Consider the following 25,581-nt stretch of genomic DNA (forward strand, 5'->3'; position numbering starts at 1 on the left):
TCTCCCGAGGAGGTCCGAGGGATGCCTTCTAATTATTTCGAATACATCAGTTCTATCCATTAAGTGTCCACCCAAAATATTGTATACATTCAAAGAATTCATTTGGAAATCGTCTGATCCTCCATTGACGCTCAAAATGCATAAATTTGTGTTGCTCTATCTTCACTCAGCACGACTGATATAAGTGTCGGAATAGCTCCTTTTCTCTTACTTAGAGCCACAAATGCTAATGTAAATGTGAATTATTTTTGGTGAATAATGTTATTTACCTGTTCTGAGTGAGTGAGTGAGTGAGTGAGGTGAGATGAAATGGGGTTTAACACGTCCTGTCCCAGATAATTGCACTTAAATAGCAACGTGCATGCACGTGTGTGTGTGGCTGCTTGTACTAGACCGGACTGATGCCAATTTATAGTCCTAGCCCACTGAGATACCAGATAACGTCTTTTGGTATGACGTGGCCAGGCATCGAACCCCGGACCTTCCACATTCCATGAGTGAGTGAGTGAGTGAGAGGGTTTAGGTGAGTGGGTTTGGGTGAGTGAGTGAGTGAGTGAGTGAGGATGAGTGGGTTTGGTTGAGTGAGTGAGTGAGTGAGTGAGTGAGTGAGCGAGCATACTTTTACACAACACTCATCATATTCCTGCCGTATCACAGCAAGCAAAACCTAGAACACTGTTCATGTTGTATCTATGTTGGAATAGAACCCAAGACTCCAGCATGACAAGCGAACACTTTCACACATGGCTATCCCGCCTAATACTATCCCCATATATCAATACGGACATTTCAATGAATGGTCGGACAGGTCTATTGTCAATAGCTACCGAATTCTCACCCAGACAACTAAAGTCACACACCGAATTACACAGCAGATCATATCTCCCCTCTTAGCCCTGAGTCAACCACTTCCGCTACGTAAACACATTAATGGGGCTTTGTTTTGGTGTCGGGTATAAGGACTTAACCTGTGCTAAGATCTGACTTAGTACCTTGAGGTATTAATCTCATAATAATCCTCATAGGTAATAACTGCCTGTTAACCTACTACCTGATACTTAGTTTCAACTGATGATTTTCCTACATTTGCAAAATAACACTGAGATAACGACTGAGATTTTTTAGGGGCTAGGTTCCTCAAAGAAACCCTGGGAAGATCTGTGTTAGTATTGGTCTTCAGCAACCCATGCTTGCCGTAAAATGCAACCATGCTTGCTGTAAGAGGCGATTGACAGAATCAGGTTGTCAGGCTAGCTGACTTGGTTGATGCATGTCATAATATCCGAATTGTGTAGATCAGTGCTCATGATGTCAATCACTGGATTGTCTGTTCCAGACTCAAGTATTAAGAGACCACTGTTATGTAGCTGAAACTGCTGACAAAGCAAGTTTGAATCGATCATTCAATTCAACACAATTTTTGTGATCTTTTGAACAAAAACAGGTTTTTATATGTTATGGTTATTTCATAGAAAGGTGTAGTTAGTCCAGTGATGAAAGTGTCAACTTGTCATGATGAAAATCCAGGTTCGAATCCCACATGGGTAGTGTGTGAAGCCATTCTTATTGCCACAATATTGCTGTAATATTGCTAAACACGGTAAAACCATACACACTCGCTCAAGCATATGATAAACATCCTAATGAGGTATTTTCTTTAAAAAAATAGAAGATTTCTGAATATGCCCTTCAGGCATGGTGAACTTACATGTCAACAATGACATTACAATTGTAACCTTGACATTGGAGCACTAATTTAAGGAAGTCAAATCCTGTATACTGATATCATACACAGGGATCTATCCAAGATTTCAAACTTCAAGTTCTTGGCAAGTAAATTGAAAATATTTTTTTTCCCAAATTGAACTTTCCTTTTTTCTTAAATTCAGAGGTGTTTTAAATTTGTGTATTGATATCACATTCAACTATGTAAAACCAAGTAGTATTGCCCTTCTTTAGTCTGTCATACAGATCCTGAAACAAATATATCCAATACAGCCTCTGCAAGTCTATAATATTTAGCAAGTCTAGTTTACAGCGGTATCTGAAAATGAAGAGTGTCTGGGCTCATTTTATTACATTTCATAACTAAAATTTAACAACTGTTTTTATCCGCAAAATATGTTCATTTCAGAGACTAGATGTTAGTCTAACCATTCCATTATGTCCTGACATCAGAGAAATCAAGTCGACCTGACCAAACCATCACATTAGATAGAACTATATTAACATTAAGGAGTACATTACTGACATTTGCTGCAGACTTTAGGCTGAATACTGGACTCTGGGGAGGTCTAGATAAACCCTGCACATATCTGTAGCCTGACTAGCATGGTGTTGAGATGGGGCGTGAGAATATCTCTCACATAACACGATTAATGAGACAAACTGAATAAATATTCATCATAATTTTCTACCTGACAATATCAAACAACTGTCCATTCCAGTTCACGAATGTTTATTTAGAAATGTGAGACCCTCATGTCAAGTTGACCATATCCCTGGAAACAAACCAACAACAGCCAGATTACACTATTCTTTGCTGTTGCTATGGTAACCTGACAACATAAATGCTTGACACATTGGTTTAATGTACACCATGTCACAATGCAAGTCAAACGTGTGATTATGTTAAACAGTCGTGTCTTGTCAGGTAAAGCTCTCGTTAACGGACAGGTATATATCGGTCATATACATAAATTACACAACCATCATATTTGTCGTGTGTACAATGTGACAAAACAAAGAGTAGTATATCACCCTTAACTGAGACACCTCATATTCACGTATTATGAATCCCCCGTCCCCACCCCAAATACACCTCTCACTCCCTGCCCCACACCTCCCACCCCTACCTCCAAGTCCCCCGTCCCGCATCTCCCAGTCCCCCGCCCCACACCTCCCACTCCCCGTCCCACACCTCCCAGCCCCCGCCCTACACCTCCCAGTCCCCCGCCCTACACCTCCAAGTCCCCCGCCCCACACCTCCAAGTCCCCCGCCCCGCATCTCCCAGTCCCCCGCCCCACACCTCCCACTCCCCGTCCCACACCTCCCAGCCCCCGCCCTACACCTCCCAGTCCCCCGCCCCACACCTCCCAGTCTCCCGCCCCACACCTCCAAGTCCCCCGCCCCGCATCTCCCAGTCCCCCACCCCACACCTCCCACTCCCCGTCCCACACCTCCCAGCCCCCGCCCTACACCTCCCAGTCCCCCGCCCCACACCTCCCAGTCTCCCGCCCCACACCTCCCAGCCTCCGCCCCACAACTCCCAGTCTCCCGCCCCACACCTCCCAGCCCCACACCTCCCAGGCCCCGCCCCACACCTCCCACCCCACACCTTCCACCCCACACCTCCCAGTCTCCCGCCCCACACCTCCCAGCCTCCGCCCCACACCTCCCAGTCTCCCGCCCCACACCTCCCAGCCCCACACCTCCCAGGCCCCGCCCCACACCTCCCACCCCACACCTTCCACCCCACACCTCCCAGCCCCCGCCCCAAACCTCCCAGTCTCCCACCTCTCACCCAACCCCATGATCAATCTTTTGGGTAAACAGATGACCCAGCACTTGTAGCTTCAAAATCTTAGGTATGTACTGCTTCACTCTCACTGACCACCTCCGAGGCCTGGTAGAGAGAGCATCTGCCCCGAGATCCGTGTCGTAATAAGCGCCTGCCAGTAGTCCCCTGGCAGGAAGGTACCAGGTCAGGACCATAGTTTCTGATTAGTATGTGTCCTCAAGTCCTACAGAACATTTACATGTCGATTTATTTGTCACAATAAGCTGCATTTTGTTAAATGAGGGCCTGGAGAATTTAGTCAGGGCCTGCAGCTTCTAAAGTTTGATTCCTGATGGCAGCCTGGCAATTTATTTTATTTGAAACACTGCCTGAGAGCTAAATGTCGGTGGTTCAATCCTGGGCTGCATCAAACCAAAAGGCGTCAAAAGATGGTACTTGTTGTTACATTGCCTGCCACTCAGCATTAAAGGGGCAAATCAAAGACGCACACACGTTGCTACTTGTGCAATAAACTTGAACCTCCTTTCACATCACCTCACGTCACCTTGACTACACCAGCACCTACTAGTGGCCTACAGTACAGCTACAAATCTGTCCTACACCAAAGTCCTTGTTCGAGTCCAATGCTGATTCTGCACCAGCCTCACAAAATTCATCAAAGTGCACATTTCAGGTACATAACATAAGTAACACATATATTCAATGACAATATGAAGTAAGTATTTTGGAACTAGGGGATATAATTTATTATATCATTTAAATCATATTAACATTGATTTGATACCATCCTCTATCGATTCGACAAACCTTCAAATGATTTCCAAATTCAAAATTCATACATCATCTTGCTAGTTATTGTAGCTTTGGATTGTCAAATTAATTCCACTAATATTCTGTCACCTGCGAACCAGATGGTCCTACGTCCACATGATGCTTTGCATTTTTTTCCAAATGGGTGCTTTTCTAACACAGTTGTTAATTTCATGAATCCCCTGTTGCTGGAAAGTAGTTTTCAGTGATTCTACGTCCAAAAACTCACAAGTTACTTAAAACCAGATTGTTCCCCTTCCATGTTAATGCCAATGTGTCCAATCAAATTCTTCACAGAAATCATGTGACAAGGAGATAAGTCATTTACCATTACTGTTGAATGTGAACATTGGGAGTGAGTTTTGTGATCTGTGAGCTGAAATACTGAAGAAAAGGTGGTGACTCCATAACAGTAAGCTGTCTCAAGAATGTGATCTCTCCTTGGGTAAAAACTGTGGTCAAGAATAATCAGAATACGCCAACTGAATTTACTAGTGGAGATAGAGCAGTATGGATCTGAAACTAAGAGTCCTAACTTCTTTGGTACTCTTACATAAAAATATTATTGATCTGTAAATGAGAAGAGGGACAATTACGTTTGCTTAAAAAGAATATCAATAAATTTGTATTTGTAAGTTCCATGTGAAATAAATGCACATTGTTTTTTAACTTGATATTATACATATTTTTACATATAATTATTAATATTTACAAATTTTAAAATATTATTTACTCAAAACTTGTAAAAATGGAGATAGGCATTTAATATGTTTTTTTGCGATGATTTGTTTTTTGTAATTAACATATTTGTAAAAATTTGCCTCATGAATCTGAACTTTTCTTTACTAAAGAAAAATAATTTTAATCCTAAAAGAAAAGTCACGAGGCACCATTGGAGAAATACAACGCAGTCATGGAGGTGTCTTTACCAACAACTGAAACTTTCTTAACACCGGACATGAGGATGTTATGTCAGAGGCAGATGTTTCAGTGGACTTTATGATGCCCAGAGTCCATCATTGCTTCGTCTTCACTTCGTCCGACTGAGCTAGTGTATTGATAATCAGCAACAAATATTGATCTTGTAACTGTTCCCCGATACAACAACGTATCCCACAACACCTCAATACTGTTAACCTCCGAAGCAACAAAAGTTGTCAATCCAATAAATGATCTGTTGATTCAGGGTAATGTAAAACAGTGTCGATTTGCCGATATCTCTCATTATGGCTTGTTCAAACGTGGCGGTGGACTGACACAATAATCGTGTGTGAATCATAATCACATCTCTCCACTATAAAGCAACACAATCAATAAGCAGTGTTTCTCTGCAGGTGTCCCATGTCAGTCAATGTGACATCTATCTCAACCACCTCGGGTGAAAATCAGGTGAATTTCTTACTTCTCCTCATGCAACCATTTATGTATTCACCATGGGGATTCCAGGCAGAAAAGATCCCCAGGGCCCTGTTCAACAATGCTATCATAGAGCTAAGACAATCATAACTCCCCTACTTTAACACAGAGTGAGTGAGCGAGTTGGATTTAACGCCGCTTTTAACAGTATTCCAGTTATATCGCGGCGTGTCAGCCTAATGTGGGAGGACAGCCCGAAGTGATGCAGGTCTCAGACGTTTACCACTTCGGTGAAACCCACGGGAACGGGTATGGTGCTGACAAACCTAGAAACATAATCGGGGCGAACCAGGATTCGAACCCACAATCATAGGTTTCTGGCGTGCCCTAGGGATGCAACACTGCATATCGAATCGCAGCTTCTTAGACGCCTGGGCCATCCGTGCCCCCTGAAGTCTGAAGAAAATAGTTTGATTACATATAGTGTAATTATCAGAATAACTGTAAACTCTATGACTAATACAAGTGATACGAGAGGTTGAATCTGATTGGTCAGTAGGAGAGGCATTGAAAGGACATAACTTGCAATAGCCACTGGTGGCGCTACGATCGAGCCCAGGAATTCCAGCCTAGTTCTGCACAGCGAATCGCGGCGCCTTAGACGACTGGGCCACCCGTTCTCCCTACTTCAACATAGACTTCCAACAGCTGTAGCGCTAGGATTGTTTTGTAGAACAGGGGCCCTGTACTATAAGCTTGTCATAAGATTTTACTTCAACGAGGGACCCATGAGTGAGTGAGTGAGTATGGTTTTACGCCGCTTTTAGCAATATTCCAGCAATATCACGGCGGGGGACACCACACATGGGCTTCACACATTGTACCCATGTCGGGAATCGAACCCGGGTCTTCGGCGTGACGAGCGAACGCTTTAACCACTAGGCTACCCGACCGCCCCCGAGGGACCCATGAAGATCCGAGGTAGAATAGGTCTTCAGCTACCCATGCTTGCCATAAAAGGCGACTATGCTTGTTGTAAGAGGCGACTTACGGGATCAGGTTGTCAAGCTCGCTGACTTGGTTGATGCATGTCATCGTATCCCAGTTGCGTAGATCAATGCTCATGATGTCAATCACTTGATTGTCTGGTCCAGACTTGGTTATTCACAGACCGCTGTCATATAGCTGGAATATTGCTGAGAGCGGCATTAAACAACAAACAAACAAACACACTTACGGCAGTCGTAGCACTATGATGTTTTTGTGGAACGGGGCAAAGTACCACAAGCTTGTCATAAATGATGACTGGATGGCTACAAAGTTTGACTGCGTCATCGAACCCTGCTGGCATAGGTCATGGCACATGTTATCAACCTCTGGTTTTGCTTGCTCTGACTTTACCATCTACAGTGGTGATTTTTGCATCATAACTCAAACACAGCTGACTGCAATGTAAAATGACATTCACTCACTCACTCATTCCTTCCTTCCCCTGTAAAGATCCAGGTTAGAATTGGTTTTCAGCAAATTGGTGTGATGCTTGTTGTAAGAGCGATAGAAACAAGCCGTTTTTGTCAGCTAGTCATTATTATGATAATGTATCGCAAAACCCTTAAAAATGGCAAATGTCTACAGACCTTATGATACCTTAACTATTGGGCAGTTTGACAAGGACTATAGGACTAGTGCCAATTTCTAACTCTGCCGTAAGAGGTGACAAACAGGATTGGATACCCTGCCTCAATGACGTGGTTGATGCATGTCATCGTATCCCAATTCAAGGATCGATGCTCATGATGTCAATCACTGGATTGTCTGGTCCGTATTTACAGGTTGCCATCAAATAGCTCAATTATTACTGGGTGCAGAGTTAAACAACATACAAACTCATTCCATTATTCATCCATATTAAAGTATTATTGAACTTCAACAGAACATAAATTAATTTTATTGAGAAAATATATGTTTTCATGGCTGTAACTTAACCTACAACATTTACTGGCCCATATAATGATAACATCGATATTCAACAATTTTGTCACAATAAAAAAGCCAATACTGATTTACTTAAGTGCAATAAATGTAATCATAATACAATGTAAGATGAATACCATTTCCTTTCAGTTTGTCCATTTTATATGGACGTATCCATCATGAACAAAATTCAATCAACTATTAGCAACAAAAATGTTAAGTTCATTAATAATTTTGCAATGTATTTGAAAAGAAATTAGCCTGTTTAATGTAACATAAATATTTTATTGAGATAGTATAACATTTGACCCACTTGTCCATGTGTCTTATCTATTGTACTCTTGGAAATGTGGCCTTTGATACCGAATATCTTCTAATTTTCTTCCACAAATAAGGACACCCCTCAATAAATCCTGAAATTCTACTAGACCTTAAGATTCCATGAACATTAAACAAACTGGCTCTGGCCTGCTAATGAGTGCTGTGTTGTATCCATGATTTATTGTTGTGCTCGCAACACACACACAATTACTCCTAATTCATAATATATGTTCAAAAACATTGGGATTTCTGTCCAAAGGCAAAATATCTGCCTGAGGTTATTTCATAAAAACCAAAAATAGACATCAATAAAGGCCACATATGTGGTCAAGCTCTGGATAAACACGTCCAGGAAATAGCTGGCCCTGGTCAAACCCCGGTTCCAGTACTGTACAGTCACTTGGTGAATAACAGGTCAATATTCCCACGTTTAATAACTGGGAGTATTAAAACAAATAACTGCAGGCTGCCCCACAGGGATTGTCAGAAAGGGGGTAAGGACACACCTTATTAATTTTATGTTTTGCCAGGAAGAATGGTCGAAGAATAGGTAACACTAAAAAAATCTTTTCATGAGAGGTGTTCAGTCATATTAGTAATACCATATGTTTTGATAAATTCATATTGTTTTAAAGGTGTTGTGTTAGAATTCGAATTAATATGTTTTTGTTTACTAATCCATCAAGAATAGAAAAGTGTGAAAAATAAAATAATAATATTTTTATTTATTTTTTATCTTATTTTTCTGATTTGTGATTTTGCATAAGGTCTGTCGAATCCATAAGGTGAAAAATTAAAAAATGTGAGGCCTCAATATACCTTTGTATATATTGAAAACGTTACCATTGCTGAACTGGTTATCATGGTAACATCTTTAGTTCCATTGTTCTTTGTGCATGGGACATGTATGGTGTTCGGGAATCAATAATCATATGTTGTACAAATGGATATATTCAATATCAACCATCAAAGGCGTAAATATTTCCCACGGGGTAAGAAGTCGAACAGATTAGAAGTAAATATGCTAAACATTGGATACAATTCATTTCTGTGCTTTCATCTTAGGGATCAATCATCACAATTCCCTTCCAAGAGAATATCCCAAATGTTTGAGTTCGTTCTGTTTCTTCTCCGCATCTTTTCCAGCACATAAATCAATAACCCCAGCACTTGTGAACACATCTTGTAGAGTCACTGCCTACTCAGTGCCATCGACGTCTCCAAGTCTACCTTGCCTTCATGCAAACTGTTAAAATACACCTTAAACGTATGAAGACCTCACAGCTCATCAGTGCTCCACATATCCATTCTTAGCCTTTGAAGGGGCGGTCAGGTAGCCTAGTGGTTAAAGCGTTTGCTCGTCACACCGAAGACCCGGGTTCGAATCCCGATATGGGTACAATGCGTGAAGCCCATTTCTGGTATTCCCCGCCGTGATAATGCTGGAATATTGCTAAAAGCGGTGTAAAACCAATCTCACTCACTCACTCACTCTTGGCTTTTGAATATTCACCATGTTTACTTACACATATTCATTCTTATTGGGTATTTATATTTTTTTCGTTTTTTAAGCCCTCCTTTGTTCACACCAACATATAACAATAATGATGAAATTGTTAACCTTTTTTGAAATACTTATCAATATTTGAACCACTAAGAAGCCTTTACCCATACTTTCCAACAATGTACATTTTCGTACATTATTTGGGCTCATTTCAAAGCCTAACATGTCCGCCATTTCCTAGACGATAGTTTTGTCTCAGGAATTACCTTCCAAAAAGTCACTTCTGGATATTTGGATGTCTTTTGAAATAAACAGCCATTATTTTAGGTACCTGGCACCTCCTTTAAGAAAATAACAACCAAATGTCTTGAAGCAGTGGGTGAATAATATTCTGTCTCGAGTAAAAATGCTTGACCCCAACCCCAGAAGATTAAATTCATGGACCTGTAGGAAAAGAAGAACTTCCTTTCAAAACTCCCCTTATCCTGTTTAATTCTGAGTGAGTGAGTGAGTGAGTGAGTGAGTGAGTGAGTGAGTGAGTGAGTGAGTGAGTGAGTGAGTTGGGTTAAACGCCGCTTTTAACAATATTCCAGTTTTATCACAGCGGGTCAGCTTAATGTGGGAGGAAAGCCCGAGAGTGATGCAGGTTTCGGATGTTTACCACTTCGGTGAAACCCACAAGCACAAGCTGACAAACCTAGAAACATAATAGGGGCGAACTGTGATTCAAACCCGCAATCATAGGTTTCTGACCCAAGGACTCTGTACATCGAATCGCGGCGCCTTAGACAACTTGGCCACCCGTGCCCCCTGTTTAATTCTGAGCACACTTCAAAACCCAGCCAGCCCAATTTATTTCACAGCACACAGCGCTGTAAACAGGATGGGTGGTTTCAAACATTCGAGGCTTCATTAAACAAGGGACAATTGAACCAATACTTCCACATTCATTCCTGACAGAAAATACACATCACCTGAGCATTTATCCAAATCATACATAACTTAATGATACATAAAGCCTACATGGTATCAGTTATTGGGAGTTTTATTTGTCCTCATGCTATTTTCCTGACAAATAGGTTCGTGTACAGAACATGGCTTGCAACACACTGTCAAGTGGGTTCGACAGTATCATTTGGAGCATTAAATACATATTTTTATGTTTGTTTATTTGTTTATTGTTTAACGCCACACTATGCAATATTACAGCTATATGAGGGCGGTCTGTAAATAATCGAGTCTGGACCAGACCATCCAGGGATTGATATCATGAGTATCAATTGAGATACGATGACATGTATCAACCATGTCACCAAGCCTGACCACCTGATCCTGTTAGTCACCTCTTATGACAAGCATAGTAGCCTTTTACAGCAAGCATGGGTTGCTGAAGACTTATTCTGCACTGTCACCTGATAACATGTTACTTAGTTGCCTCTTACAACAGTAAGGTGAGATGTTGTCTTGTAAGGACGCACTACCCGGTAAGGATATATACATTTCTTTTCATGATCAAATCCTCCAGAAAAACTAAGGCAGTGGTGTGGTGACAGTGAGCTATTGTCCGCGCCCTGTTAGACTCCCGGGGACGTGGAATGTTCTGATCTATCTATATCACAGCAGGCAAACAATGCCTCATGATTGTAATTTACACCTGAACGGACACTAATTAACGCTGTTGAACGAGCACGTAGGTAAACATGTTTGACACACCTTTGTTGGTAACTACCTGAGAAATCCATAGACACTGTGTGATATATAATGTTAACACTCCAAACATATGATAATACAAGAGGTATGCTATATTCCCCTAGTTTAAATTGTCAGAAAGACAAGCATTACTAAATATTCCATTTTATGAAATTGTTATAAAAAATATACTGATGGTCTACCAACTTATTCAGGGCTGTGTATATTAATGTACTTTTGCTTTTGATAAGCAAAGGTTCACTGGTACCTATATGTTTCTTTGTTGTGAAACACCCCAATCAGTCTGGAAATCACTATTGCGATAACTATTGATATTGAAAGAAACTACATTGTATCGCGATGATTTTGATATTGCAAGCAACTATTGCGATAAATATCGATAGTTTTCAGTGTATCATTTTAGATGTATTTTAGAGTTGGATTAAACTTTGGAACTGAAGTTTCCTTTGAATGCGATAACCATAACAACAAATAAAAAGTAAAGTTTGAGATATGACTGATTTGTTTTTTCTTTACTAGAAAAAGAAACTTCCACGTTACCATGTGTAAATTACTACCACTCATGATTGAAAGAAAAAGAAATTTGTACAGCATTGCATGTATTTTATTGATATGGTAAATGCAATCGATATCGATATTCCTAACTGAAATCGATACTATTGATCGGAAACTGATTAAACAATCGATAGATTGACCTTAAGTGCTTACCAATAGCAATATGTCGATATATTTCCTTTATCATGACACCCCTAGTATTCACCTACAACAAGCTGTAAGTAATGAAGTCTGGAGCAGACAAACCGGTGATTAATATTATGAGTAAAGTCCTATGCTCTAGGGTAAGTAAGTTAGTCAGTAATTATGGTTTTATGCCCCTTTTAGCAATATTCCAGCAATATCATGGCAGGGGGCACCAGAAATCGGCTTCACACATGTGGGACATCAAACCTGGGCCTTCAATGTGACGAGCAAAGGTTTTAACCTTTTGGCTACCAAATGTCCCCTTATCTCCTTTTGGAAAAAATTACACTCAATCAACCAAGTCACTCGATGCATTTCGACACCTCATTATACAGCATGCATAGGCTGCGGGAGCCAGTCCTAACCTGGAATCCCCATGTGGACCTTATAATGAAATACCCTCTTCCATTACATGCACTACAAAGTGAGTGAGTGAATGTTGTTCTATGCCTAAGATCATGGTCTTTATTGAACCAAGTCTTAATCAGGAAAACCAGTACATTTATCAAAGGTTTCATACAATAAACAAAGTATTTTAGTAAAAAAATATCCTCTTTGAGTGTGCCTTCAGGCATTGGGCATTATTTTAACCATGCCATTGTGATTTTAACCAACCAGTGACAATCGAGTGCAAGGAATTTTGAGCCCTGTTCTCAAAGCCAACAAACAAGGCAATATGAAACTGATTTCCATATTCCCAACGAAACGTCCCATTTACACAACCTGACCTTACACGACCCGATAAATACCTTCAGAACAAGGTGCATGAATCATTAATACATATACCACGTCTTCATGGCAACTAATGATATTTGAAATATATAGCCAACATCTACTGTTATTGATACAAGTCGATGCTAAATATTAGAGCTGCAACGAATATGCTATGAGGCGAATGCACTAGTGAATCATAACAGCCCTACTAAAAACTATCTCTCAAATAATGGACAGAGTAATTGGTGCAATAAACCAACTGATACATTTAGTATCACGATCAGATAAAAATGTAAATGAGGTCCCGAACCAGGAACTACTTTCAAGCTTCAACTATCAATGCAATGTTTGCTTTCTCAATTGTCTATTGAGAAAGTTCCCAACGTTAATATATGTTTCATAGTGTTGTGGTTGTTTTTGTAGACAATCCTGGCTGCAATTATTTGGCACTATATAATAAATGGGGCTATTCACTCAAACACTGTAAATTCCCCACATGTTATTAGGTGACGGGTAAGATGCGACCCGTGAAGATCCGAGGTAGAATAGGTCTTCAGTTACCCTTGCTTGCCGTGAAAGGCGACTATGCTTGTCGTAAGACGCGACTAACGGGATCGGGTGGTCAGGCTGGCTGACTTGGTTGATGCATGTCATCGTATCCCAATTGCGTGGATCGATGCTCATGATGTCAATCACTGGACTGTCTGGTCCAGACTCAATTATTTACAGACCGCCGCCACGTAGCTAGAATATTGCTCAGTGCAGCTTTAAACAAACAAACAAACATGTTATCAGTTATAGGTCAAATGGGAATAATGGTTGAGATATTACACAAACTGAAAATGATGAATAGGTATATTAGGATATGCTAGGATTTGATTGTTTTTTGCATATTACAGCTGATATTACGGTAAATACTGCATCAAATGTCAAGGTCAGAAAGCGACTTCCGGCCTCCATGTGGCCTACTTCACAAGCTTGATTAGACTGCATGTTGGGTAATGCATGTAGCACACTCGACACTCATAATGATGGATTTATTTAGATTAATGCTGCAAGTTACTTGCAACGGCTTTTTACTTACGTAACAATATTTCACGTTGGGAATTATAATCCTTAATTCATTCCTGTAAGTTGTATGTTATTCTCTCAATCTCAGGTATATAAAATATAGAATCATTTCATCCATATAGAATATATTCAAAACTGAAAAAGTTCTGATATCTATGTGGCAGCCATAAAATTTTCGAGTCCTGTGATCATGGTGATGGGATTCGAACCACAAACAACCTGATCCGAGGTCAGACACCTTTCCACATGGCCAAACAGGTTAACCCCTCTAGCAAGTTGACAAGCTACGGATGTCATCTGCCCTGCTACATCTACAAGTCACAGCATTTCATGTGCAAAGTAGCCTCCCTTAGCCATGTCAGGATCCACTTGTTTGAATTCAAAAATTGACCTCATTTTCAACCTTGGTCAATCAACATCATCCGTCCCTTACATAACTCTCAGTCAAGGCCAAGTATGGTCCCAAACTGTCTGTACAAAGTTGTGTTCCTTGGATGCAAAGATCTCTTCATCATGGGTTCAAAACTTAAATTGGGCCCATTCATGACCCTTTGTCTCTCAGCTTCATGCCTGGGTCTCAGCCTGTATAATGGGCTTTCCTTAAATACTCTAGGCCACCATCTTTCCCAAATTACAATTGGTATTTTGTTACAGTTTTCTCATCAGAACACCAAAGGAAGACAATATGAATCATCTACAATACAATACAGCCATGTGATTCAAAAGCTTGTTTACTTTCAAAATCGACTACAGCAACTTCTGATACTACGAGAGGAGAATGTTAATTGGACAGATGCAACACTATAAATAGATTTCATCAGCGTAACTTTAGTCCTTGTGATTTTATTCCCGATGATTGGTATGTTGATTGCATGAATTTGGGAAGAAATTGTATTTTTAGTTGCACATTCGTTACAAATACAAAATACTCGGGACAATGGGCAGCAATGCATACTGTGATATCTAGGGCTGGGACGATATACCAACTGTGAGACCCGATACTTATCACTATACCTTGCTCACGATCCGATACATATCGCAGTGAATCGCGGCACCTTAGACAACTGGGCCAAACATGCCCCCCACACAAACATGAAGCATTTCGATACTGACCTTCCAGAGTACAAACTTGAGCAGGGCGTTTATTTCTGGGTCATATGCTGTCAAAAAGCTGCTCTGAAACACAAGCAAAAGGATGTTGCATTGAATCTTAAAAAGGTTCAAGTTGTCTTTACAAGTTACCTCCCTGGGTTTGAATTCCAGGTTCGACCTTACTTCAATTCTTGGTTTATCAGCAATATACCTGTCCTTGAGGGGTTCCATATTCCCGAGGCAAGCGTGTTAACTGACCGAAAGTCAAGTTTCCACCCTTGCCCAACTAGGCTTGAATTCCGGGGTTACATTTTGGCTGGACTAATGAGTCTATGCATAGTCCAATCAAAATCATTCAACAAACTAAACATCAGGTTTCTAAAGAACATGGATTTCAACGTGGAGATTTCCGTTGACTGCAGGATTTGCAAAGAATGTGTTCTGTCAACAGGGCATCGACAGATATTTTCCAAATGTTATAATGTTTCTAATCAAGGTGCTCAAATGATTTGGTGTACTTCATGGGGTAAGAACCGTTTTATGACAATATAGATCTTGATTATCAATCAAATTGTCTTGACTGGGTGCTGCCATTTTGTTTAAAGCAAATGCTAGTGATGCGAGAGGTGGAATCTGATTGGTCAATAGGGGGAACATAAAAGGGACATAACTCGTAATAGTCACTGGTGGCGCTATGATCAAGATACAAAATTCCAGCATAGTTCGGCAAGGTGGAAACTGGACTTAAGCAGGAAGCAAAGAAAGTGCAAATTTTAGGATAAAACAAAACAAACAAATTGGTCAGGCCTAAAAAATCAGAAAATCAGACCAAGCACCTGAAAAAATACCCTGCTGTTTATACAGGCTGATGTTAAAACATTTTCAGACTAGTTATCATCATTGATTACAGATTAACTCAACAAAAATTAAAATAGTTTTGAAAACCTGACAAATATATACAGCTATCAAAGACTGCTATTATTTGCACAAAGAGTCAATGTGAATACTACCGACACAAACACAAGCTGTTTGATTCAAGTTTTCATATCAAGATATCCCCAAACACCAGCAGGGATTTTCTTATCTATCAATCAATGAAATCAATACTGTTTGATTTATATTGATCTGCCTGTATCACCCCCAGGGTTACCAAGAACAGGGAAATGAGTTCAGGAAGAGGCATGTCAAAAGATTTTATAGTATTTAAAATATGCTTCACGGTTAATCATTCAGGGTTGGTGCTGTTCTTTCAAGTCCTTTATCTATTTTTATTATTAAACCTGGCAACAACATTTCTCCTGTTTCAAAGAAGGTCACATGTGAACAAGACTTCTTACTATTAATAGGGGGAAAATGATTAATAAACTTTTTGAAACTGTCCCTTATCTAGATGAATATGCACAGACATGCAACAAGCAATGGCTCCATGTAGTATAAGTACAATTGGGACTTGTGTGAAATTGAAAATGTGCATGCTGGTACAAAATCCCTTATTCCATGCCGGTTTATCTTATTTCAAGCTGTTTTATCTAGTATCAAATGATTTGGTGTAATTCGCAGGGTAAGACCTGTTTTATTACATTATAGATCTTGATTATCCATCAGAACATCTTGACTGGGCGCCAACATTTTGTTTGAAGCAAATGCAAGTGATATTACAGATGGTGAGTGAGTGAGTGAGTTGGGTTTAACACTGCTTTTAACAGTATTCCAGTTATATCGCGGCATTATGACAGATGGAATCTGATTGGTCAATAGGTGAGGTGAGGTGAAATGGGGTTTAACGTCGCGTCCAAGATTATTGCACTTATACAGAGACGTGCATGTACGTGTGTGTGTTTGTGTGGCTGCTTGTACTAGTCGGGACTGATGCCGATTTAAAGTACTAGCCCACTGAGATACCATGCCGCAGTTTAACATGAATATCCCACACTATATACTGACTCCGAGCCGACCAGTCCTTGTTTTAGCCCCTTAATGCCGAGCACCAGACAGGGTAACAACAAGTACCATCTATTAACGTCTTTTGGTATGACGCGGCCGGGGATCGAACCCCGGACCTTCCGCTCTCCGGGCGGACTTTCTACCACTAGACCACGGAGGCAGTCGCTTGGTCAATAGGAGGGACATAGGAGCGACATATCTCGTAATAGCCTCTAGCCACAACGATCGAGCCAATAAATTCCAGCCTAGTTCGGCAAGGGTGGAAACTGGACTTCAATAGTCAGTTAACGCCCTTGCCTAAGGAGGATGGGCTCATGATGTCAATCCCTGGATTCAATTATTAACAGGCTGCCGCTATTTAGCTGAAATATTACTGAGTGTGGCATTAAACAACAAATAAACTTGTACACTATGTCCATAGAATTCTCTGGTTGAACAGGTCCTGATTAATCTCGTGCCGATTGTAAGAATGGACTTACATGGATCAAGTGGTCGGGCTCTGTGACCCTGTACCCCTTGGGCATTGATCCATGCATGTGTGTTCAGCATTGTTCAGTCACTGGTTAGCCTGGTAAAGGTTTTTACATGCTGCAACTATGTAGCTGCAATATCGCTTACTGCTGAATGTTTCCGGTTTCATTCACTCATTTACACACTTTTGTGAGTTTATCACACATGTTTGACATGAGAGTTTATTCATCATGTTTATTCATACATGTCTGACATGGAGTTTATCCACCATAATTATTCATAAAAGCTTGACATGGAGTTTATCCACGATGTTTATTCAAACATGCTTTATATGGAGTTAATCCACCATGTTTATTCATACATGCTTGACATGGAGTTTATCCATCATGTTTTATCATACATGCTTGACATGGACTTTATCCATCATGTTTATTCATACATGCTTGACATGGAGTTTATCAATCGTGTTAATTCATACATGCTTGACATGGAGTTTATCCACCATGTTCATTCATACATGCTTGACATGGATTTTATGCATCATGTTTATTCATACATGCTTGACATGGAGTTTATCAATCGTGTTAATTCATACATGCTTGACATGGAGTTTATCCACCATGTTCATTCATACATGCTTGACATGGATTTTATGCATCATGTTTATTCATACATGAGTGACATGGAGTTTATTCTTGTTTATTCATACATGCTTGACATGGAGTTTATCTATCGTGTTTATTCATACATGCTTGACATGGAGTTTATTCTTGTTTATTCATACATGCTTGACATGGAGTTTACCCATCATGTTTATTCACACATGCTTGACATGGACTTTATCCATCATGTTTATTCATACATGCTTGACATGGAGTTTATCCATCATGTTCATTCATACATGCTTGACATGGAGTTTATCCACCTTGTTTATTCATACATGCTTGACATGGAGTTTATCCACCTTGTTTATTCATGCTTGACATGGAGTTTATCCATCATGTTTATTCATACATGCTTGACATGGAGTTTATCCATCATGTTCATTCATACATGCTTGACATGGAGTTTATCTATCGTGTTTATTCATACATGCTTGACATGGAGTTTATCCACCTTGTTTATTCATACATGCTTGACATGGAGTTTATCCACCTTGTTTATTCATACATGTTTGACATGGTGTTTATCCACCTTGTTTATTCATACATGTATGACATGGGAGTTTATCCATCATGTTTATTCATACATGCTTGACATGGAGTTTATCCACCTTGTTTATTCATACATGCTTGACATGGGGTTTATCCATCATGCTTATTCATACATGCTTCACATTGAGTTTATTCATCATGTTTATTCATTCATGCTTGTGTAGCAGGGCGTGGAGTCACCCTACAGATGACATCCTTACCTTGTCAGCTTGCTGATGGGGTTAACCTCTTTGGTCATGTGGACAAGGCGTCCGACCTCGGATCAGAAGGTCTGTGGTTCAAATCCCATCACGGGACTCGGAAATTTTACGGCCACTACACTTGTCATGGAGTTTATCCACCATGTTCATTCATATATGTTTGACATGGAGTTAATCAATCGTGTTTATTCATACATGCTTGACATGGGAGTTTATCCATTGTGTTCATTCATACATGCTTGACATGGGTTTTATCTAACATGTTCATTCATACATGCTTGACATGGGAGTTTATCCATCGTGTTTATTCATACATGCTTGACATGGGAGTTTATCCATCGTGTTTATTCATACATGCTTGACATGGGACCATATCTATCATGTTTATCCACACATGTTTATTATAGGGGATGGGGGTGTTCCGTGGGATTATGCTGACATTTCATTTTTTTTTCCATTAAAAATTAGTTAATCCATCATGTATATTCATATATGCTTGAAATGTCGTGGATATATTTCTGTTGAAAACAAACTGTCTCCCTTTAAATAGGACACCATACACGCCACTGTTGTTGCTGCCTAAGTCTAACCCTGTCAGTCTGCCCATACAAATGCAGTAGAGTGCAATTTCTAGAAACATGATTTGTGTGGGACCCAAAGTTTGGTTTGGATGACAATGATTTTAGCATGAGTTGTGCCCCTTGATATTAACATAAACCCAGAAACCAATCTCATTAAAATCAGATCTTAGTTTTTGCTATTGTCAGAACGATCTTTCATCTAAACCATCTAGATCCAAACTAGATCAGGAAAGTGTGTACTAATCATGCACCCACAAAAAGGTTAAAATGGGGTATTCCTAACAACAGTTACAGGGTTTATAACTGAATCTGTCAAAGTCATCCTCCATGTCTCACTTCCGTGGGGAACTGTGAAGATTCCGGGGTAGAATAGGTCTTCAGCAACCCATGCTTGCCATAAAAAGGCGACTATGCTTCTCATAGGCGACTAACGGGACTGGGTGGTCAGGCTCACGATGCATGCCATCGTATCTCAGTTGCGTGGATCAATGCTCATGATGTCAAAATACTGGATTGTCTGGTCTAGACACGATTATTTACAGACCGCCGTCATATAGCTGGAATTGCTGCGTTAAACAACAAACAAACAAACAACTTCTGTGGGTTAAACGTTTGAATGGAACAAAGTTTGCATTGACTGATTGCAATCTATCAGACATTCCAGAATATTCTTTTGTTCAGTTTTCAAAAAAAACTTTAAGGTCTTTGTTAGAATATATTTAAAAGCGTAGACTGGAATGGACGTTGCCAGTTTGAAACCAGTGTTGTATAGTTCAAGAAAACTGCTTCCTGATTGGCTAATGTTGACTTCTTGTTAGTCATTTAATTGGTCAGTCAAAGTTTGTGAAAGGCCGTTCTCAGCTGTAATGGGATGTCTTCAGATCTCTGTTTTGTGGTAGTGAGAAATAAGTTCTGATTTTAATGCGACTGCCCAGAAACATAATCAGTGAGAGAGTGGGATTCAAACCTCCAATCATAGGTTTCTGGCATACCTTAGGGACACAACTCTCAACAGCTGATTTTCTTTGAGGTTTTGAGATTTAATTGGGAAAATAGAAAAATCTTGCCGTACCAGTTGTAGTCAATTAGAAATAACTTCAATTTGACACCTGTGTGTTATGTATTGTTTCTATTGCCAAGTATTAAAAAATGTTCATGTTCATTTCAGCATTTCAGTTGATGTAAGATAATTTGTTTATATTTATCAAAATGTTTTTACTGTCAGGGGAATTATTAAAACCACATTAGTGTCCTTTTCCCAATTTATGATTCTAAGATCAGCAGATCTGCAAATCAAGTAAAACTTCAAGGTAGTATTTAACCAAATTTTGTTTACAACAATATCGGGGGAAATCATGTTATTCTTAATAGGTATTGAAGCATTTAACTGCCTGTGTCATGTGTTAGAGGCGCAGAACATTTAAAGCGATTTTTGTTTTTTTGAAAATGGAAATAAAAATGAAACGTGCGGCAGACTTTATGATGATGCAGGAGGTGCCTGAGAACCAAGACTATTTTTTGTTTTAGCCTTATGTTTTATCTGTAGTGTCAGTGTGGTTATGTTTGTTACTCACTTGAGTGCTACACTTTCAAATTAGTGCTGCAGGCTTAGGGATTGTGAAGGACTAGACTAGCATTGCAAACTAGAAGCTAGGCTAGGTACTTTATAAGCGATCACACAACACAAGAGTTTGTTTAAATTGACATTACCACCAAAAAAATACAGATGCAAACAAATGTAAACCTGAGCTCATTCGCACTAGTCAGTTTTCATCTTATATTTTAAGCTACATGTGCCATTGCCAATCAGTAACAAATTTGGCACAGATCATAATGGGCAGGGCGTTGATCAGAAAGCGGATCGTCAAGAGCTATAAAGGTAGTGTTAGAAGTAATGATTGTAGGTGATACCAGTGTAGTTGGACCCACCGACTCAGGCATTTAGTGCTAGTGCTACAAGCCTGCTCAGATTGTGAGTGTTAAATTGCAGTCTTGCTCCAGGGACTTCTAGTTTAACTACGTTTAACTGTATACAGAGGAAGTAAAACGATCCTATAACAGCTGAATAAATGTGATCCCCATACCTGGTGGTATTTAAAAATTTTGTTGAGCTGTGTCTTGGTCAGTTGTACTACTTCCTGATCTAACTCAGCAGCATCCAGCTGAAACAGAAAAAAAATATTCTTGTGATGTAAAACTGAAAAGAAAACAGGTTCGCCAGATTTGTCAAAATAATCTACTCGTAAAAAGTAGTTTCACTACAATTGTGCCACTGTTAATGCAGCATACTTGCCTACTTTGGGGGACATGGGCTGAGTAAGTTTAAACTCATGTCATGTATGTCACGTTTGAACAATAATCTGGAAAGATATTTGATTATGGGATCCGAAAGCGACAGTAAGCAAATGTTAAGCAAACTGGAATCTATACATAAAAACTATCTTAATTTACTCTCTAATGCTCAATCTTTCTTCTGATGACAATATCAATAACTGTCAAGGCGAAATCGGGATGAAACATCAACTTACTTGGCTTACTCTTAGTGCTGGAACACGCCCATCCACGTTTTCCGCCATTTTGTTTGTTTATGGGTGATGATCTGTAACGCGCCCTGTGATTGGTGAATAAACTAGGCTTTGTGTATAAGCTATTATCATTGGATAAAACAATCTATGTTTTTAGTACAACTAATGCTGTTCTGATTTTTACCGAATTCATACAACAAACCTAAACACATTAGCCAGGATACGTTCTGAATAACTGACATCGACACAAGATTATTTGTTTATATAGAAATTGACCCCGTAGCCTTCGCGTGACGAAAGTGGCTGCTAATCGCATTTTATTTTGCTAATCCAACTGACGTTTTCATAATGTATGGTGGTTGTTAAGAGAATTACATCTACCTAACGATATTGCTGTCAGCCAATAGAATATTACTTTAGAAACATTGGGATTTTACACACACCAATTATAACCTTTCTTTCATACTTCCTTAGACTGGCGGGGGATTAGAATGTAAACACAAGTTACGACTAGCTGTTAAGCCATGTATATAAATTGGATTTGATAAGACCAAAGCTATTTAAGGGTCTTGCGATCAGTCAACAGCACTCCGTCCGCTGCAGGCAAGGATTGTATTTTCGATAAGGTAAGGGCTGCGATCGTGTAAATGAATGTAGCAGGATAACTAAAAGTGACAGTTGCACAAGATCTGTCACTGTCAGTGTCAAATACTTTTCAAATGTATGAATATTGTTTGTGTGTGGATTTAATATTATTCATAAATAGTCATGCCCTGACCTTCATACAGATATGACAGTCATGTCAAACTGGCAACTTTCAATTATTTTTTTGCATTATTTTTTATTTTTATGCATTCTCCATTCATAATTTGTATGTAAGTTCAATATATTCAACTTGAGTTAGAGTCCCAGATGTGCCCAAAAGCTTTGATCCTTAATGCTCGACCAGAATGGGAGCTTAGATCTACATGGGCAAGAGTTACAGAAATATATTAATTAGTCGGTGACACCACTATTATTCCAAATATGTATTGACATATATTGACTATTCACACAAGTAAGGTGTGGTGTTATTCAGGAAGAAGCCCAAATCTAAACAAACTTGCAATATCCAAGAGTGGAGCCAAAAAATAGGAATACAAAGTGGCTGAACTGAGATAAGGCTGCAACATGTCCCGACATATGAAATTGAGTAACAATCACCACGATCACCACAATCACCAAGATCACATCGAATTATTACAATGACATTGCTTTCTTCATGTTATAAGTTATATGTGATATACACATATTTCCTTTTGAAATATTACAATCACAGTGCTTCTAGTTGAATCCGTTTTGCATGTTTTGGGCTATATTTACTCAAACGACTCTGACTTTTAGATTTGCATTTCTATTCATAGCATGCTTAGTCACGTAAATTCAGCAGTATATTGCCACCAGAATGACTTGTCAGCTTGACTTTACTACAAACAAACAGTGTCAGTAGTAATATTTTTCTTACCCTATCGACACAATCTTCTTACAGCTGTAAGTTAACAGTGTAAGTTTTTATCAACCTTTCCTTACGAGTTATAAATGTTGTCAATCTATTAGCTCAAACTGACTGACTGTAAACTAATGGTTCCTCTCAAAAACATTAAAAAAAAATATTTTGTATAATATTTCATATGTGTGAATCTTTTGAGAACATAAGTGGTTTGTTACCATAATTGCTTGCAACTTTTATTGTCATATCATGGTACTGAGTGAAATGCAGCCTAATAACATAAGAACATTTAAAATCTTTAAAATTTACTGAGTAAAGAATAATAGCTGAGGTCTTTTTTAATTCATTTGTTGGTTTTTGGTCGAAACCTTTGGTTGGTGGTAAAAGATGTATTTTCTTTTCATTGTTTTACACACTGTAAAAATAGTACCAAAATGAAACTGTTTTGATAGAAAGTATAGTATGTTTGTTTATTGTTTGCTGTTTGCCTTTTTTGTTCATCGTTATTCCAAGAGCTTTGTTCAGGAAATTAACCATGGCTCAATCCAGACATTCTGGCAACATTTTCTTTAGCATATTTGACACATTCTGACCACAATTATTTTTTTAATATAATTTTTTTTAATATCTCTTTAAGCAATGTTAAGATGAAAACAATGATTCTTCTTTCAAATGTTTTCAGATCAAGTATTGAATGACATTTTGTTATCAACTAGAATATCACAATGTACCTAGTATGTTTGATATCCTACTGTACAGTATATCTCTTTAAGACATCAGCTCAACAGGCCCGTGTGTTAACAACAAAATGGACTTAGCGTATTCTCCATAATTAGGGCCAATTTCTAGACCAAAAATTTACACGACAGTCTGAATTTTATTGTGTATATTCCAAAAACAATTGCGTTAACCAGTAAACAGGGCATATAATTGCCAACTTTTATTGAAAACAATTTAGTTTCATCGACGTTTGATTTGTTAGTTGTTTGTTTTTTAACGCCACACTCAGCAATATATATGACAGCGGTCTGCAAATAATGGAGTCTGGACCAGACAATCTTGTGATTGACATCATGACCATCGACCCACATAATTGGGATATGTTTATATGTATCATCCAAGTCAGCGAGCCTGACCACCCGATCCCGTTAGTCGCCTCTTACGACAAGCAGTCACCTTTTACGCCGTTTGAACTAAGTTTGTCTAAATTTAACTTCCTGTGTATGGTTTTAATAATCTCCCCTCCCCTCCTCCCTTGGTCAATTTGCTAAGCACCCAGTGGGCTTATTAGAGCGATTATGGCGCAATGTACTATCTATGTTTGTTTAACATGTTTAAGTACCCGTTTCATTACTAAGCGTGTGAGGTCTAATGTTTACCTTTTATTGTGTGAAGTAATTGTTTGGTACCTGTCACTTGTTTGACGTGTTTGATCCTCAACTCAAGTAAAATGTCCGTTTCTGGTGTCCCCTGCCATGATATTTCTGGAATATTGGTGTGGCACTTACCCTGCTCACAGTTGGAAAAAAACCCAGGCATATAGTTTCTGTGTCATGAATATGTCCAGCCCATATTTTCAGTCATACTGAACAAAATTGAATTCTTGGGAATTTATTCAGTTTAAATCATGTTTAAATATATTACTTGGAGCTGATTTGAATTTGAAGAATATACATGTTTTGACATCATGACTCAAAAAGTAGCTGAACCGGAAAATTTCATGTCCTTGTGTAGGGACTGAGTGAATGTTGTTTAACGCTTAAGTCAGCAATATTCCAGTGATGTCACAGCGGCCGGTGAACTTGGTAAATAATGGAGTCTTGACCAAACATTACTAAGACAAACAAGTGACTGACATCATGAGCCACAGTCCACAACTAGCCTGACCACCTGATCCTCATTATTTGTCTGTTACCATGGTTACAACAAACATGGGATTCCCTTGAATCCCCATAGGTTAGCGCCATGTGTGGCACTGTATGTGGAAACGCTGTATGTGGAAGAACTGTATATATAAAACTGGCTTCCATGGGAGATATTGTTTGAGGGAGATCAATGAATTGCATCACAATGCTTTGCAGACCATTGTGATGTCATCAGTTACCATGATTTATTTCATATGACTAAAGGGACAGTGGGGTAGCCTAGTGGTTAAAGTGTTCACTCATCACACCGAAGACCAGGGTTCGATTCCCAACATGGGTACAGTGTGTGAAACCCATTTCTGTTGTCCCGCAATGTGCCATTGCTGGAATATTGGTAACGGTGGCGTATAACAATTCTCACTCACTCATATGACTCACTAATCTCTCTGCCACTGAAGCTTGTTAGCCAGATTTTCTA

The 25,581-nt window shown here is 39.3% G+C and overlaps 2 protein-coding genes across 3 annotated transcripts in view; one reads left to right on the plus strand and one right to left on the minus strand.

Moving 5' to 3' along the window:
• The window catches only part of LOC139470838 (peroxisome biogenesis factor 2-like), a 37,406-nt gene extending 15,606 nt beyond the window's left edge, over nucleotides 1–21,800 (minus strand). Inside the window, exons 1-3 of the mRNA XM_071253154.1 lie at nucleotides 21,753–21,800; nucleotides 21,309–21,386; nucleotides 14,836–14,898 (exon numbers count right to left, since the gene is read on the minus strand). Coding sequence (XP_071109255.1) covers nucleotides 14,836–14,898; nucleotides 21,309–21,386; nucleotides 21,753–21,800 — 189 coding nt within the window. The remainder of the gene's footprint in view (nucleotides 1–14,835; nucleotides 14,899–21,308; nucleotides 21,387–21,752) is intronic.
• The window catches only part of LOC139470836 (rootletin-like), a 119,538-nt gene that overhangs the window by 1,309 nt on the left and 92,648 nt on the right, over nucleotides 1–25,581 (plus strand). The gene's annotated exons all lie outside the window — the stretch shown is intronic.

The sequence above is a fragment of the Haliotis cracherodii genome, unplaced genomic scaffold, assembly GCF_022045235.1.
Source record: "Haliotis cracherodii isolate W230 unplaced genomic scaffold, xgHalCrac1.p SCAF_21, whole genome shotgun sequence".
Lineage (NCBI taxonomy): Eukaryota > Metazoa > Mollusca > Gastropoda > Lepetellida > Haliotidae > Haliotis > Haliotis cracherodii.